Source organism: Schistosoma mansoni, chromosome 4 (assembly GCF_000237925.1).
Source record: "Schistosoma mansoni strain Puerto Rico chromosome 4, complete genome".
Taxonomy (NCBI): domain Eukaryota; kingdom Metazoa; phylum Platyhelminthes; class Trematoda; order Strigeidida; family Schistosomatidae; genus Schistosoma; species Schistosoma mansoni.
In genome coordinates this window covers 3,780,247-3,796,521 of record NC_031498.1, presented here as the reverse complement: position 1 = coordinate 3,796,521, position 16,275 = coordinate 3,780,247, and the positions used below count along the sequence as shown (strand labels likewise).

The following is a 16,275-nucleotide window of genomic DNA, read 5'->3' as shown; positions in this document are numbered from 1 at the left end:
ATCAATTTTCTGAGAGGCTGTATAGACAAACGTGAATATCCAAGACCATTTTTCAAATCATTACGCCGTAACCATATTCATCCAAATCATCGGTCTTTGAAACGCCTTACTTTGAATTATGTCGATGAAATTAAGTCTAGAATCCCAGAATTGGAACGGAATATTTCATTACGTTCACACACGTTATTTGATTTGTCAGAAGATCGTTTCAAATTTAAGGATTACATTGATACTGTTAGCAAAAATCGTACGGAAGATGTGACTTTGAAATTAATGAAAAGTTTAAAACAGACGGAGACTCAAGCTTCTTTTCCCGAATCGCCAGAGAAATATGTTTTCAATTATTCAAGCATAACATTATCGACTATTCAGCTACAAGCATTATCCCTTGGTCCTAAATTTTGTAGTACGTCTACTAACATTAATGAATTGAACGCTAAAATCCAGTTTGAAAGTCTTATCCGTCAAACAAATGACCTTATTCCAGTATCTAATAAAGATTTTGAGCATTTCAAAACAACTCTTGTAGACTGTTGTAATCAATATGTAAATAAAATCCCTACAGTTAGTCGCTTACTCACAAAAAAGCATAAATCTCAATTATCTGATCTTTGGAAAAATCATGACTTAGTGTTATGTCGCCCAGACAAGGGTGCAGGAATTGTACTTATGGATCGCCCTGACTATATTTCCAAAATATCTTCGATACTATCTGATCCGGTCAAATTCTCTAAAGAAACCGTCCTAAATGACACAACTGAAAAAACCGAACAGATTCTAATTAAAATCCTAAAGAAGATGAAAGATGAGTTCATTATCAATTGTGACCTCTTTGAACATCTCAAACCATCGGGTTCTGTCGTACCTAGACTATATGGACTCCCAAAAGTTCATAAGAATAATGTCCCTTTACGTCCAATACTTGATATGAACAACTCTCCATATCACTCTATTGCTAAGTGGTTAGTTGACATTTTACAACCTGTTAAAAATCATATCAACAAATACAATGCTCTTGATTCCTTTGAATTTGTCGACTCAATCAGAAATATCAACGTAATGGGTAAGGAAATGCTCTCATTAGATGTCACGTCGTTGTTTACAAATGTTCCTCTCACAGAAACCATTTGTTTTTTATGTGACTATATTGAAAATAATAATCTGGAGATATGTATCCCAAAACACTATCTTAAAGAACTACTCCTACGATGCACGCTCAATGTGCAATTTAAATTTAATGATGGTTTCTATAGACAAACAGATGGAGTTGCAATGGGCTCTCCATTGGGTCCTCTTTTGGCTGACTGTTTCATGGCCAATCTAGAAAATTCAGCACTTCGTCCAATAATCGAGAAATTTCATTTATATAAGAGATATATGGATGATACCTTCATTATTTGTGATGATAACATGGACCACAATGAAATATTAAATATTTTCAATAACTGTCACCCTTCAATTCAATTCACCTTAGAGGCAGAATCGAACCACGAATTCCATTCTTCTTGATGTCCATTTGCAAAAGATTGCCTGAAATGGTTATTTACAAAGATCTATGCTATAGAAAACCCACTTGGAATGGACAATACACGAATTTCCTAGTTGGGTTCCCTGAGTCGAAAGAGGAACTTAATTCACTCTTTATCATCTAGGATTAAGCGAATCTGTTCTAGTGACACAATAAATGAAGAATTACTTCATCTTCGACAGACCCTCATCAAAAACGGTTATCCACCGAGGTTCGTTGATTGCAACTTAACATCTGGACGTCAGCAAGAAATAACTTTGACAGTGCAGAAGGAAACCTTGTTTATGAATATGGAATTCAAGGGAGACACGGCTGCTGAAATCCTGAATAAACGGATTTCAAAAACGTTGAATAAAACTTTCTACACAGCCAAGCTCCGAATCGTTTTCTCTAGCCGGCCTACCATTCGGGGGTGTGTTAAGGATAAACTTTCGCTTTGGGCCACATCGATGTGTATTTATAAATTTACTTGCTCATGTGGAGCACGTTATATAGGCCGCACAAAGCGATCGCTTTCCAAACGTATCTCTGAACACTATCCAGCTTGGCTCCTAAAAGGTGAATGTAAAAAGATAACCAGTTCGATACAAGAGCATTTGATCAATTGTGGACACATTGCTCCAAAAGACACGTCTTTTAAAATAATCTGTAGAGTTAAAGGAACCGGATCAAAGGGAGGTCGAATCAATATTTTATGCACTGCTGAGGCATTGGCAATCCATGAATTCAAGCCTGAACTTTGCGTGCAGAAACGATTTGTCCAACCTCTTACCCTTCCTTGACCCTAATTCCCTCATTGGGTACGTTTTTTGGTTTTTTTTCCGTACTTTTATCTGATTATTATCGTTTTTTTGTTTTTTTTAAATTACTATTTTACATTTAAACTCTAATCAGTTATTATTATTACCTTATACAAGTTTTCTTGATTATTACTCAGATTAGATTATTATTATGACCTTTGTGTTTGTCGCTTTTCTTCATATCTGTCATTTGAACTATTATCTGACCCATAAATTATTTTCTTCCTTACCCCTTGATTAGTACGCCACCTCATTTGTTATTTATTGTCGAATCCATTTATAATGCAATATTTTCTAGCCTCCTATAGACATATATTTTCCATATCACTATATATACGAATGTACAGCTTAAGTAAATGATTTCGTCGAAAAGAAAATTTTCTTCGCTGAATTCTCTTCTTCTTATTCAATAACATTATGAGTTATTTTAGGTATCCACTTCAATTCTTTGGTTTTGTATAACATATTTTTACTCTATGCTGACTGTTTACTGATTGGCTAACATTTCTCAAGGTCACTTAAGATTCGTTCAATGGTCACCCATAAATTATAGTCTCGCCAGTTACATTAGTCGAAGTTCTAGGAATTTACATTTTCGTGCTCACGAACACCTCCCAGCGTGGCTAAACAAAGGTTTGGTGAAGAAAGTGAACAGCTCGATATTGGCCAATTTAGTGCAAACTGGTCATAGTGCCAGTATAAACTAATCCTTTTCAATTATGTTGTATAGGGTCATTAATTTTTGCCAAAGCTTGTCAGACCTAAAGTCCTTCAAACGGCTGAAGCAGTAGCCATCCGGATGAAGAAACCAGAACTATGCGTACAAAAGAAATATTCAACCGCTTCTCCTCTGGCCAACCTCAAGGCCAATTAATCAATAGTACTCTTATCCATTGAATGACCTAATTTGACTATTGCATTTAAGACCTTTCGTAGTCAAATGTTATCTTTATTCACAAATTTTTGTATCACTATTATTGGTTAAACATCATCATTAATCTACCCATGATTCATTCACTTCACATTCATCCCTCCTTATCACATTATATAGTCTTCCACTAAACTTTTGATCGAATTGTAATTGTTCTATTATCTTTCTCACCCCATCTGACCCATATTTATTCTGACAATGGATCATAAATTTTCACTTAACATATATGCAGATTCAAGTTAGCATTCTATATGAGTCATATCAACATCACGTTATCCACTCAGGTACTGAGTCCTAATAGCCACTTGCTTGTGCAATGGGGTGAAGTTCAAATTCACTTGGTATTGTTTGTTCGAATCGTCCCATTGATGTTTAAGACTGCAATTGATCAGTCTCTTATTGGCATATGTGCATACTGTGAGCATCGCCTCGATATAGCCTTAATTCACAAGCATTATAAGCAAAGATGAACAGTCCTGGATTCCACTGCTAGCCACTATCGATCCTTGCTTATTATGTTTAACAATCCTAAATCTACATGCTTTAAACGATGTAATTTGCCTTTAATCTGGCCATTTTTTCGGATTAATAATTTGGATTATATGGTTGTAGAACCTGAAGAGAGAATTTATCGAAAAGAATATTCTTCGTTCAAATATTACTCATTTAATATGATGGGGATCTTAAAACGATTAAATCTAGTTTACTACTAATAATTATTTATTGTGCAATCAAAATTATTATGTAACACAGAAACCATTGACACATTCATTTACTTAGCTTTGAATGGTCACTTTTGTTTATTACAACTGTAAATACATCTCCGTTTTCTCAACTAAAATAACTATATAAAAAATTTAAACCAACTTTTACCTGAAGTTTATGCTGATGATGTCGTTTAGAAAAACGATGAAAACTACACGACCAAACCATCCAGTTCAGACAACAAAACCCCATTAAAAAACTTCAAATTGATAATTTAATATTTTAACTACTAACTTAATATTTTCATAGTTGAAATCATGAATTAACTGAAGCTAGACCACCATCGAAAACCTGGAAGCACTGGACGGCCATTTCGTCCTGTCGTGGGACTCTTCAGCAGTTCGCATCCACGATCCCGCACTCGCGAGATTCGAACCCAGGACCTACCAGTCTCGCGCCAGAGCACTTAACCGATAGACCACTGAGCTAGGCGGCATCCAACGGTGTTAATGTCTAACTTCAACCAATCCACGAAGTTTGAGAAACCGTTCACCAATTGTCTTCATTGAGTTGATATTTAATGACTAATCAATATAAATATCTCAATTAGTTAAGGAGGTAACACTTTAAACTTATACTGTGTGATGATAGATCAAATCCCAAATATCAACCACCCCACAGTTGTACATATCTCTTGCTAACTAGTATTAACTAACACTGAACCTATGATTAAGGTTTTCTGTTGATTCCCTCTAACCATACAACATTTGTATAAGCAAACAACCTAGGCAATTAAAAAAGTAGAGACTTTTTTCATATGAAATAAAGAACTAGAGATTGAGATATAGTTGTTGATATTATAGAATTAGCACATTCATTCAAATATAAATAACAATTGAAAACTTAATTCACAATTATTACAATTATTTTTCTATTTATTTAGTAATTGTGTTTATGATTTGTGTGATAATAAAAAGATTTATTTACAAAAATAGCTTCAGAATGGTTAAAATGTATTGTAATGATCTATTCACAGAAAAAAAAAGCCCACGACTGAAGCTCCATGTGATATATTACATGATACTCTTCTCATTAAACATTCGAGCTTGGAGGTCTGAAAACACCTAAGTTCTAGTGTTTACACCACATAACACCATAGTGGAGATTTGTAGCTCAGGTGAATGATTTTGATGGAGTTTTGTTCTCTGAGCCCAGAGAACAAACATCATAACACCATAAGAAAAATGCAACAGTTACAAAAATTGAGTAGAAATAGGCATGTGAGCAGAGAGATGAAGACATGTATTGGTATACCGATAGGATCTATTCTAGACACTACAAGTTAGTTGTTTCACAAGATTGTGATCAATTCTAATTTAGGGCACCTTCAAATATTAATCACTGAATTCCAGTCTCTGAAAACCAGAAACCATATAATTTGCAATTCCCTTTGTGATTGAGGTTAAGTAACAGTAATCAACCTAACAGTTTACTACTTTCTCATTCACCATCACAGTTCCGTTTGCTATAAATATTTACATTTAATAGAAGTGTGTAACCGAGTGTTCGTCGTAAAGTAAAGCGCTAGTGGAATCTTTTTATCAATCATTACTTACTTTTATAACTCCTTCAAATAAATTTCCTTTATTGTTCTTAAAAAGTTGCGAGGAGAGTTTGTGCAACGAATAGGAAGCCTTAAACCTAGTAGTTTTATTTCTTAACATAACTCAGTTACCAACTACAGGCTTATTTATATAGCTGGATGCTATGCATTTTTTATGAGCTCTGGTGATTCTACCAAGCTCCCTAATACGTGAGTTAAGTGAGGATGGTATCTCTTACCTAACAGTTGTAAACCGAATCTTGGGTACTAGGTCATTAGTGCACTTGTGACAATTCACACTTGTTTAAAATAGTTAGAGAGATGTATGTGCGATCCTGAAACGCGATGTCTCCCATAAATTCACTCGTTAGTAATAATATTAAAGACTACTAATGCATGTGAATACCGACCAGTCTTAACTTGCTTTCACTATCCTAACTACTACATGAAATGTGAAGACTGCGAGATTATCAGTACTTCACACACACAATTGATCTAAGTCAATGAAGTCAACTCGTAAGGATGTTTCAAGCTTCTTACATGATTCGAATGACTGAAGTGCATCCATTGTAAACGGGATAAAATTCAGGTATTTAAGAAAATGAGCAATCACTCACTAACAGTTCTTGTATATTAAACAATTGCAGTTGTAATAAATAAATAACTTCCTAGAACGTCATATAAACTGTTACTATTTACACCAAAAAATGACATCAGTCAGATAATATCAAAAAACACTTCATCCAACAAGAAACTGATCAATAGCAGTCCAAAATAACAATTGGAAGATACAAGTAAACAACAACAAGTGAATATAACTTCATCCTTTATATTGACCAATATGAACAACAATATACAAAATTTCGACAGGGAAAATGCCCAACAATGAAGTCAAGAAATGAACTATCTGACTAACCAATAACATCAAAGGTCAACAAGTTATACGGTCAAGGGCTACAATTGCTTAAAAATCAGACATAAGAAATGTAAAATCCATACGACGATAACAATTTCTGATGACAACCAATCATAAGTAAGATGATAGGAATAAAAATTTATTTGGCATATGTAGAGGTTAAATAAATAGACTAGTCTAATTACTTTATAACTGCAGTTGACAAGACGTTACAATTAATAAAAATTTTTTTTCAAAGAAATTTCTTCCTTTAAAGTGATTGATATTTCATATCATACATACAGCCTATAGTATACTGAAGTGATTTACATTTATGATTTGTACTGTTCACTTGACCTCGTAACTTGCACTATTTTCCAAATGCAGATTAATAAGATTGTGACTTATGATAAACATGACAGAATAGGACGTTTATTGAGAAATATACTAAGGAAAAATAATCATTTTTTCAGTTTAATTCGTTTTCTCGAAATTGTTACAAGTCTATAGGACGCTGTTTATAAATATAATAATTAGTATAATCTTAAATAATTAGAGTAGTGTATACACGTTAGAGTAGAAAGCCAAAACGTGACCTCGTATTCAATATTGTTTTTTATTTATCTTATCCATTAGACTAGTTGCCAAAAAAATGAGTCATACGACGTAACTTTAAAGGAAATATGAGAATCAATTTGATGGTGAACAAATCTATATATCTGCCTTTCTTTCCACCTACGTCGACCTGTGCATATTTATCAGTATTTTTTTAGTTATACAATTCTTTGTGCCTATTCAACAGCAAATAAGATAAAAACTGGTTTTTCTATTTAAAAAAACGTAAGTTTATCCATAATTGGACTTTCTACTGACAAAACTGTAAGATTTTTGTTTTACAGTCTGAAGAACGTTAATCTATCAATAATAAATCTGATCACATTTGAGTGATATAAGTAATGAATCCGTCTGTAGCTCTACTAGGATTGGGCAACAACAAAGGAAAAAGCTACAAGAGAAGGAAATATGAGATAATAATATGACACGACGAAGAAACTGGTAGGGAATTATAGTAAACCAGTCAAGGATAAGATGAAAATAATCACTGAAATTCAAGAACAGAGGAACAGATGGGTAGAATACTTCGAAGAACTCTTGAATAGGCCAGTCCCACTGAAGCCCCCGGACATCGTAGCAGAACACACAAACCTTCCTATGGATGTCACTAACGACCAAAAAAACCAGGATGAGCATCAGACATATCAAAAGTTGGAAAGCGATAGGGTCTTAGAACATACCAACTGAAGTATTGAGGTCAGATATACAAGCAACTACAAACACACTCCACATTTTATTCAGGAAGATTTGGGAGGAGAAACAAGTGCAGACAGACTGGAAACAGAGATATCTCATTAAGTCTGGATCAACAATTGTATGAAAGTTACGTATTCGAAATCCACTCTCGTATTTGACTTATTTAATTCCGTTATTCACTGACGTGATTCAAACAGATGGTTATATACGAGGATTGGCGATATGTATATTTCAATAACACTCATTCATACGATCAAATTGAAGTCAGATAAAGGGCCACTAAAAAGTAGTCGAACGCGTCGACAACTTCACTTATCTTGGAAGTCTGATCAGTTTTAATGGGTTGGTGTCTGATGCTTACATGCAATTTTTTAAAATATATTTACTGCCATTGAAGTAACTGTTTCTATGAATTTGGTGTTTATCTTGTTGTTCTGTTGAGGTATGGCAACTTGGACTGATGCATATATGTTAACATGAATACCTAAACCACATAGCCTGATTGTTAACAGTATTTATTTTTACCCATTCACATTCGGTTTTTGTGGACAAAATATCTATCGGTAGAAATAATTCAGTGGTAAAGATAAAATATTAGAGAAAAAAAACGACGATAGGCATTCACATAAACATATACTTACTGCTTTACATAAATTTTGCTTTTTCGATTTATGATATGCATGATGATAGTGATTATAGAAAAGTAATAGAAGAGTGGCTTGATAAAATACATTGAAGTAATATACAGATTTGTTAAGACCACATTGCTTGTAAAGTGAAATGAAGGAATAAAAAGTTCCATAGGTAAATTGAATCTATATGAGAATAAAAAAGAGAAAACAGGTGTACAAAGGAATCACTCTACTTTTTTCTAAAAAAAAAATACAGAAATAAAAATAATTATATATATTGAAAACTGAAAATTCCCATTCAATAAATAGCTTTGATTGGTTACAGACGTTTAACTTATCAACCTACAGTGGACGTAATTTGGAGAGAAGGGAAAAAAAATTTATAACTCAAAATGAAAAATAGGATTGTATTTTGATGGTATTGTCTAAAAAGACGATGGAAACTTTACAATTAAAATACTTAACTAACAGTGAGAATTTTTCAGAATTGTAGTTCATACATTCTATAAGTCATTTGGTTTGGTATCTGAATCGAAAATGCACTCTACATCTTTATTTATTTATTTACTAGACGCTAAGTCACATATATTTTATAAGGATTGTAATTATTGTCTAAGATGAACACACGGTTATATCTGAAGATCTACCAGGTAAGTTTCAGTTATTTAAATCAATGAACTACAACATTAAGTAAATTTTATTGCAACCATGAGCTTTAAACTCGATTTAACTGAATGAACTTCATTCTGAATGCAGAGCTTTGGCCCCCTGATGGGATTCGGTTTCTAAGAAAATAAAAAATCGTCGATGGGCGAAAATTTACAGTAAATATTGCCTGTTCAACAAATTGAAACAAATGATACCGCACAAGTTATCTAAGGATAAATGTCACCGTTTATTATTCATATGGGTTCACATTACCATTGAATACCGTTTATCAAATAAAAACTACTAGTGTGGTGTGGTCAACTTATATCCATATAAGTAGTATATGGTGTTGGTCAGTCATAGAATGTATTTTGGCAGAAGATCGATGAGGGAAGAACTGAAACGAAGCGCAATCGGTTGGAAAATGCACGAACAATGGAATCAGAGAAGAAACAGTGAAGATTGAGACTATTGGTTGTTAATTTGCAAATTAACTGTACATTGTATGGTTTTCAGAATTTATTGAGATAGTCTATAATGTTTGCTTAAATACATTCGATTGTCCCCAACCAGCGTTCTGTTCACTACACTAGCATCGTACGTCACCAGCTGATGCTAGTTGGAAAACCAGGAGGTACTGGACAGTTAATTTGTCATGGTGTGGTGGTTCGTCAAGAGATCAAACCGAAAACCTTCAAACTCGTACAGAAAGTGGTGGGGCCACGGATCTATAGATCAGAAGAGTCCCATCTAGACCTCCTTTTGTTCAATAACTGTCAAAGATCAATTGGTGATCCATATTATGAAAATTCAACCTCCTTCTAAACACTGAAAGTTGGTGCTGTTTGTCAAAAATGAACTCAAGGAAAGGAAAGAAGAGTGAAGTGCAGAAACATATGCAAATTCTTTATATCCATCCACAGACTATATAATAATTTCATGTAACTTCGTTTCCTTGAGAAAAATTGAGATGAAATGACTAAACAAATAACGGTTTTCAGTTCAAATTTATCTCACATAACCAGTTCGAAGTGATCAAAAAACATCTTTCTTTGCAGTGTTTGTTCTTTCTCTTAGTTCCCTGCTTTAGAGTTTCGTTGTTCATTTTATGATTACCAATAAGTGTTGGATATATATATATATATATATATTTGTAAAATAAATTGTAATTTGATAGTAATCAAACATAAAGTTATTAAATTAATACTGAATTAACTTTTTTGAATACAATACATACATATTTTACTAAGGGTTTAATTAATGGTCTAGGATAAACTGACGAAATCTACGATCTGTTGACATTCAACAATTTGAAATGTGCTTATGTACAATTTCGACTATATAGTATAGTCCGCCGAACATGCATATCAGATAAGATATCCCATTTTCTAAATGGTTAAATGTTATAAAATAAGATATAGCAATAGTTCATTACGAAGAAAAAAATGTGGTACACAAATGTTAGCTTATTTTCAAACAAATAAAAAAAATAAACAAACCATTTGTAGCATTGTCAAGTAACGTTTCCACCATAAGTATTTTCTCCATTTAGGTCCAAGAGCCGCAAATGCATAGTAACTATACATAATCACATGAATTGCGCTGTTGACTACGACAGGTTGAAATAATTCACCTCCAGCTACCCATTTCACTCCAGCCCATGTTATCGGAATCATTGTGCAATGATGATAGACATGTAACCATGTGACAAGATGTGTTCGACCACGAATTATAAAAAAGAATGTATCTAAACATTCTATCACTTTTGATATATGAAATAACCAAACAGCTCGAACTAACTGTGAAACAAAATAGAAACAATCTCATATATCACTTTCTTATTTCAAACAAAGCTAGTCGATAACTTATAGTGATGAAGATAGTTTTGTCACAAGAGACTGATCTTGGTTGAAGAACTAGTAAAACAAAAGGCATTGGATAAATAATTAGTTGTGGTCTCAACTCTTTTGAAAGTACACAGATCGAATACGAGATTGGTAAGTCTCACGGTTATCACTTTGATGCCCATTTAGTCACTAAGAACAAATCATATCTTTTGACCTACATTTTTCTTCTTATATAGATTACTATCACGTGATGAGTAACTGCCATTTATAGGACCACTTAAATATTCTGTATACAAATTATGGCTTTATTTCCCTACTACAAATGCAGTTATTTGAGAAATGGTTGTTCTTTTCTTATATTTATCCACCTATAATTTGAAGTTAGAACTATTTGATCACATGTATATGTATGTATGCCTCCAAATGCCCTGGTGCGCTCGAGAGTGAGGAGAGTCAGCTCTCCTTCTCGAAATGCTCTGAAATGGCCACTTGCATAAAAACACTGCCAGGAAAGTCCTACTCACTGCCTTCTCGCGGCAGGAGTGTTGTTTACGAAATTGAGAGGACGAAAACCGAATGTCCAGTGTTTTAACCATGTTAGTGAAGACAGAGGATCCACCTGGGAGAGTAGGAAAACCCTGAAGTAGTTGAACGCGTCGACAACTTCACTTATCTTGGAAGTTTGATCAGCCATAATGGGTTGGTGTCTGATGAAATTTCTGCACGGATTCAAAAAGCTCACTTGGCTTTTGCCAACTCACGTCGCCTATGGCGAAGGCGAGATATCCGTCTATCAATTAGGGGACGTGTATATTGTTCAGCAGTTCGTTCTGTTCCACTTGACGGCCGAGAAACGTGGTCATTAAGAGTAGAAGATATTCGTAAGTTACTAATATCTGACCACAGATGACTTGGAAATACTGTTCGCATCTTCTGGGATCACCGGGTAAGTAATAGTGAGGTTAGACAGAGGGTATTAGGGGATGATAGTAATAAACCAGTTGATGAGGTTGTAAATCTTAATCGACTGAAGAGATTGGGCCATGTGTTACGCATGCCCAACCACCGATTATCATGGTGTTGGGGATAGTTGGATGGAAGTTAGGGGCTACCAAACCAAGACGTAGCATCGGTTCAAAAAGTCACTAACTTTTGGTCTAAACCATGTTAGTAGATGTAGAATACTTGGTTGAGGTCCGTGCGACTATCGTAAGCAGTAGTTAGAGCCTATGTGACACAGCTCAGAATCCATCACGATGACGTAGGTGTGTACACTCTTTGTCTCCATCCAAACCGTGAGATTAAAATTGCTTTATACCTGTGTTTCTAAGAACTAATCCCTTCTCCTTGTATCATATTCTTGTATACAATCTTTTTAAATATATTACTGCCATTGAAATAACTACTTCAATGAATTTGGTGTTTATCTTGTTGCTCTATTGAGGTATGGCAACTTGGGCCGATGCATATATGTGCCTGGTCCTACGCTGTAGATGACTGACTTCTCAAAGTAAAAGTCTGTACTTGGCCACTGAATTGCACCAAAACTGTTTAAATTGAAGACAAATTAATAGACAATTTGTTCTGGTCATGGATGTTTAAGGATCTAGTCTTTTGGGTTGGAACACTAAGGAGGCGTTTGGCTTTAGTCAAAACACTCCTTGTGTAACTCTTGAAAAAACCCAGATCAGGTTCAAAATATTAGAAAATTATTTCGGTTTAATTGTGTGTAGACATAAAAGACTAAAACTAATTACAAACGGTACTAATGGGCTTATGAGGTAAATGAACACTATCAGAGTAGAAAAATTTTTCTACTCATTGGGATATTACAAATATATTAATTTATTTATAGAAAAAGTATGTTTTGCTTAACAAATCAAATTTCTATTTTTTTTTTACGAAGTTGTTCACTTACTTAGAAGCCTAGTGTCAATACTACTGAAATAGTAACCAAAGCAACGACAATGAAAACGGAATAACATATGAAAATGTCTTACTAGAACAAACATTTCTTTGCATATTTGTGTGAAAGTAGATGATGTGCACTATAAGTTAGTATATATATATATATATATATATATATATATATATATACTGGACCTTTAATAAGCTTACAAAATAGCTTTTATATTAGCGTTGTCTGGATTAAATGTGAAACTTTCTGAATATGTTGTGTAAACTATTTATTTTATTTTATTTAAACACATAAATATTAGTACAAAGGGGAACCAGATATATATGCGCCACACAAATCTCATTCGATTTGTGTGAGGGCTGTGATACTGCACAGGTGCCCAAACTGAAGCAAGTGGTTTTCTTAGGCGGCCACACCCGGAGCCTTCGACCTAAAGATCTGATCCACAAGGCAGCGAAGCATCGTGAGGAGATGCAGTCCCATGGTAGCCGGTGACCAACGATTGATTCATACGCCATTTGTTCCATCAGGATACTGGAGCCCATGTGCACCATTGTTTTGGAATCAGGGTTTTCCAACTCCCCTAGGTGAAATTTCCGTGTCCACCAACCAGGTTAAAGCGCCGGACATTCGCTTTTCGTCCTCTCAATTTCGTAAACAACAATAATGCCACGAGAAGGCAGCGAGTAGGATTTCCCTGTCAGATGCTATATATTCGCGTGGCCATGTGAGAGCATTTGGAGAGGGAGAGCGGACTCTCCCCACTCTCGGCCGTACCAGGGCACTTGGGCGCATAAGTATGTTGTGCCCGGGATTCGATCCGTGACCCGGTACAGACTGGTGCCTGGATCCAACGGCTTAAATAACGGAGCTAATGGGTGACCCCTTTGTGTAAACTAACACATTTGCCAAAAGTTTTTTTAATAGGATGAAGTTATGCACGTCTGCTCGCAAGGGATAGTGATGAAAATAATCTACAACGTAAAAGTTCATGTGCTAAGCCTTCATCAGTACTTTCTTGTACCACCATTTTCAAATATTCCCTAGCTCTTGAAATAGTTATATGGAATAGAGATCGAAATCCATTCAAGTTTGTGAACCTCCATATACTTTAATACATGATATTTATTTAATTCTGGATTCAACGAAAAGTCTTATTTCGACAAGATGAGAATATTGAATAGACTGTTGAGTAAGCTATCATGAGCTTTACCAGCAAATTTTGGATGGAGGCGAAAAAGTAAAACAATTTTTACCACATTGAAGACACGACATTTTGAGCGTCTTATAACTTCTGGAACTTAAAACTTGTCGTCCAATCAACTTCTATTTAGTCTCACGCTAAAGACCGTGTCTATATAGGCTTGATTTAATGGTAACCTCATATAAACTGGCTTGTCCTCCTATGGTCAAGAAAATCTACCAAGATCGGCTGTCAGCTGAACGCTTTATAGACGTATTTCTTTTAAATGCTTCGTACAAAAGTGTACACACACAAATATTTGTTAACTGATATAAATGAGTCTCCACAAAATCGAGATTTTTCAAATATTTCAACCAGTGCTGATAGAATACTAATGTACGTTTATAACCCAAAATGACTATTTAGATTCACCATTGTTCTATTCCAGAAGAATACAAGATGGAACGTCGAATTTCCGAAATGGTTGCTCTTACACTTATTAAAATCTCATTACACACGATATCGGACATGAAGTTTTGTTGTCAGATAATTTATTGCAAAAAAGTTTTAGAAGTTAATGCAATGAATAGCGAATCGTCATCTAAAGATCTGACAATCGATCGTTAGTTGTCTTCTATAAAGGCCGGTGATATTCCCCAGAAATGAAAGTAGCCAGATCTCAACACATTTATGGACAAAGCACATCATTCAACGAAAGAAAATTCCACCTAGAGCATTTACTTTTGCAACCATTATTACGAGTGGAACTAGACATATCCTTAAATTTACTTGTTTTCAAAAGCAATGTCGTGCACATCATTTGATAACTAGGTGATAAATCAGAATGACTTTCCAAAGAGCCAACCAAAACAAGTGTCTTTCCGAATATTTTATCAAGCATTTCTCATTCATAGACGTATAGATTTTTTTAACCACAAGTATCGAAACACGATTCAGTTCTAAAGCATTACTTTGCATGCTGTTAATAATTCGGTTCTCTTAGACTATCTCTCTATTTGAGTATTGCTATGGTTCAACTCTTTAACGCTACGTCTCAAAATCATAAAATTCGCTGTCGTCAGGGAGAAATCATCACAAAATCTGAAATGCATCAGCAAAATAATTTCAGAAGGCACCGATAGTAGTAAGGAAATACGATATCCCATGCAACGCACCAACTGCAACAACTGGCCATCTTAGGTACTATTCGTTACGACACTTCTGCCTATAGTTCAGATATATCTTCTTACATCACTTTCGATCTCTGATTTCAGTGGTTTATGAAACATTTCATTGAAAGACGTTCCAAGAGTAGTACTACCAAACGTTGAGTATTCAATATGTTTTGACAGTTTTCATACATTTATTCATAGCCGGTACTATTGCATTCCAAGTGTCTATTAGTTTTAAAATCTGAAATCTACTGGCATTTTACAGCTAAATAGAAGACACTTGTTGCAGAATTTGCGGGTCGAAAACTCGAAATAATGGATCACATAAGTACTAGTTGGCTAATAAACCGGAAAGTCAGGTACAACAAGCAGTAGCCCTTTTGGAGTTGTCATGACCAATCATTAGTAAGTGTTTACTTAGCCAGAAGATAAGTTGTTGACAGGAAAGCATTAAGAACAGGATTCAAACAAAACTATAACGATGAAAAAACCCAAAAATACAAGAACTTACTCTTAAAGCGTTACGATTTGAGCTGTAATCAACTTTTTGACAGTACATCGAGTAATTTTCATTAAATGCGACTGCTATGGATTCATATAGCATATAGGCATTCATAACTACCATAATCCAATCATACGTAAAAACGAGTCGATTTATACAGAAAGGATTCCTTCCTTTCATGAACTCCAATCCATAATAGACTAATATTAGGTAGGCAATGATCACAAACAATAAACTATTAACTGAACTCATTAGAAGCAACGAAGAGACTCTGGGATCTATATGATATACAAACACTTCTTAATCGATAAATACCTGCTCTTTCCATGCTTATTTTAAAAATCCTGTTCATCCAGTCTATATATTCACCTACTACATTCATTTTCAATAAGCGATTAGAAACAAATGATAGAAAAGAATCTGTGTGATGATGTTCAATGATAGAAGTAACAAATTAAAACACAAGTTTAAGGGATCAATCTCAACGTCTTTTACAATGGGGTCCGACAAACTGATTTATTGCTTTGCTTTCTTTTCTTGTCTTTTTATACAACTCTAAATATCCGGTAATGCTCAACAGATGGTAGTCAAGTCATCTAA

The 16,275-nt window shown here is 34.5% G+C and overlaps 1 protein-coding gene across 1 annotated transcript; it reads right to left on the bottom strand.

Annotated features, from left to right (window-relative positions):
* Positions 1 to 8,330: 8,330 nt before the first annotated feature.
* On the bottom strand, positions 8,331 to 15,927 carry Smp_051810 (elongation of fatty acids protein 1; the record flags this gene model as incomplete). Its single annotated transcript, XM_018796572.1, has 3 exons — positions 8,331 to 8,588; positions 10,553 to 10,852; positions 15,685 to 15,927. The coding sequence occupies 3 exons, from the start codon at positions 15,925 to 15,927 to the stop codon at positions 8,331 to 8,333; spliced, it is 801 nt and encodes a 266-aa protein (XP_018651701.1).
* Positions 15,928 to 16,275: the final 348 nt, after the last annotated feature.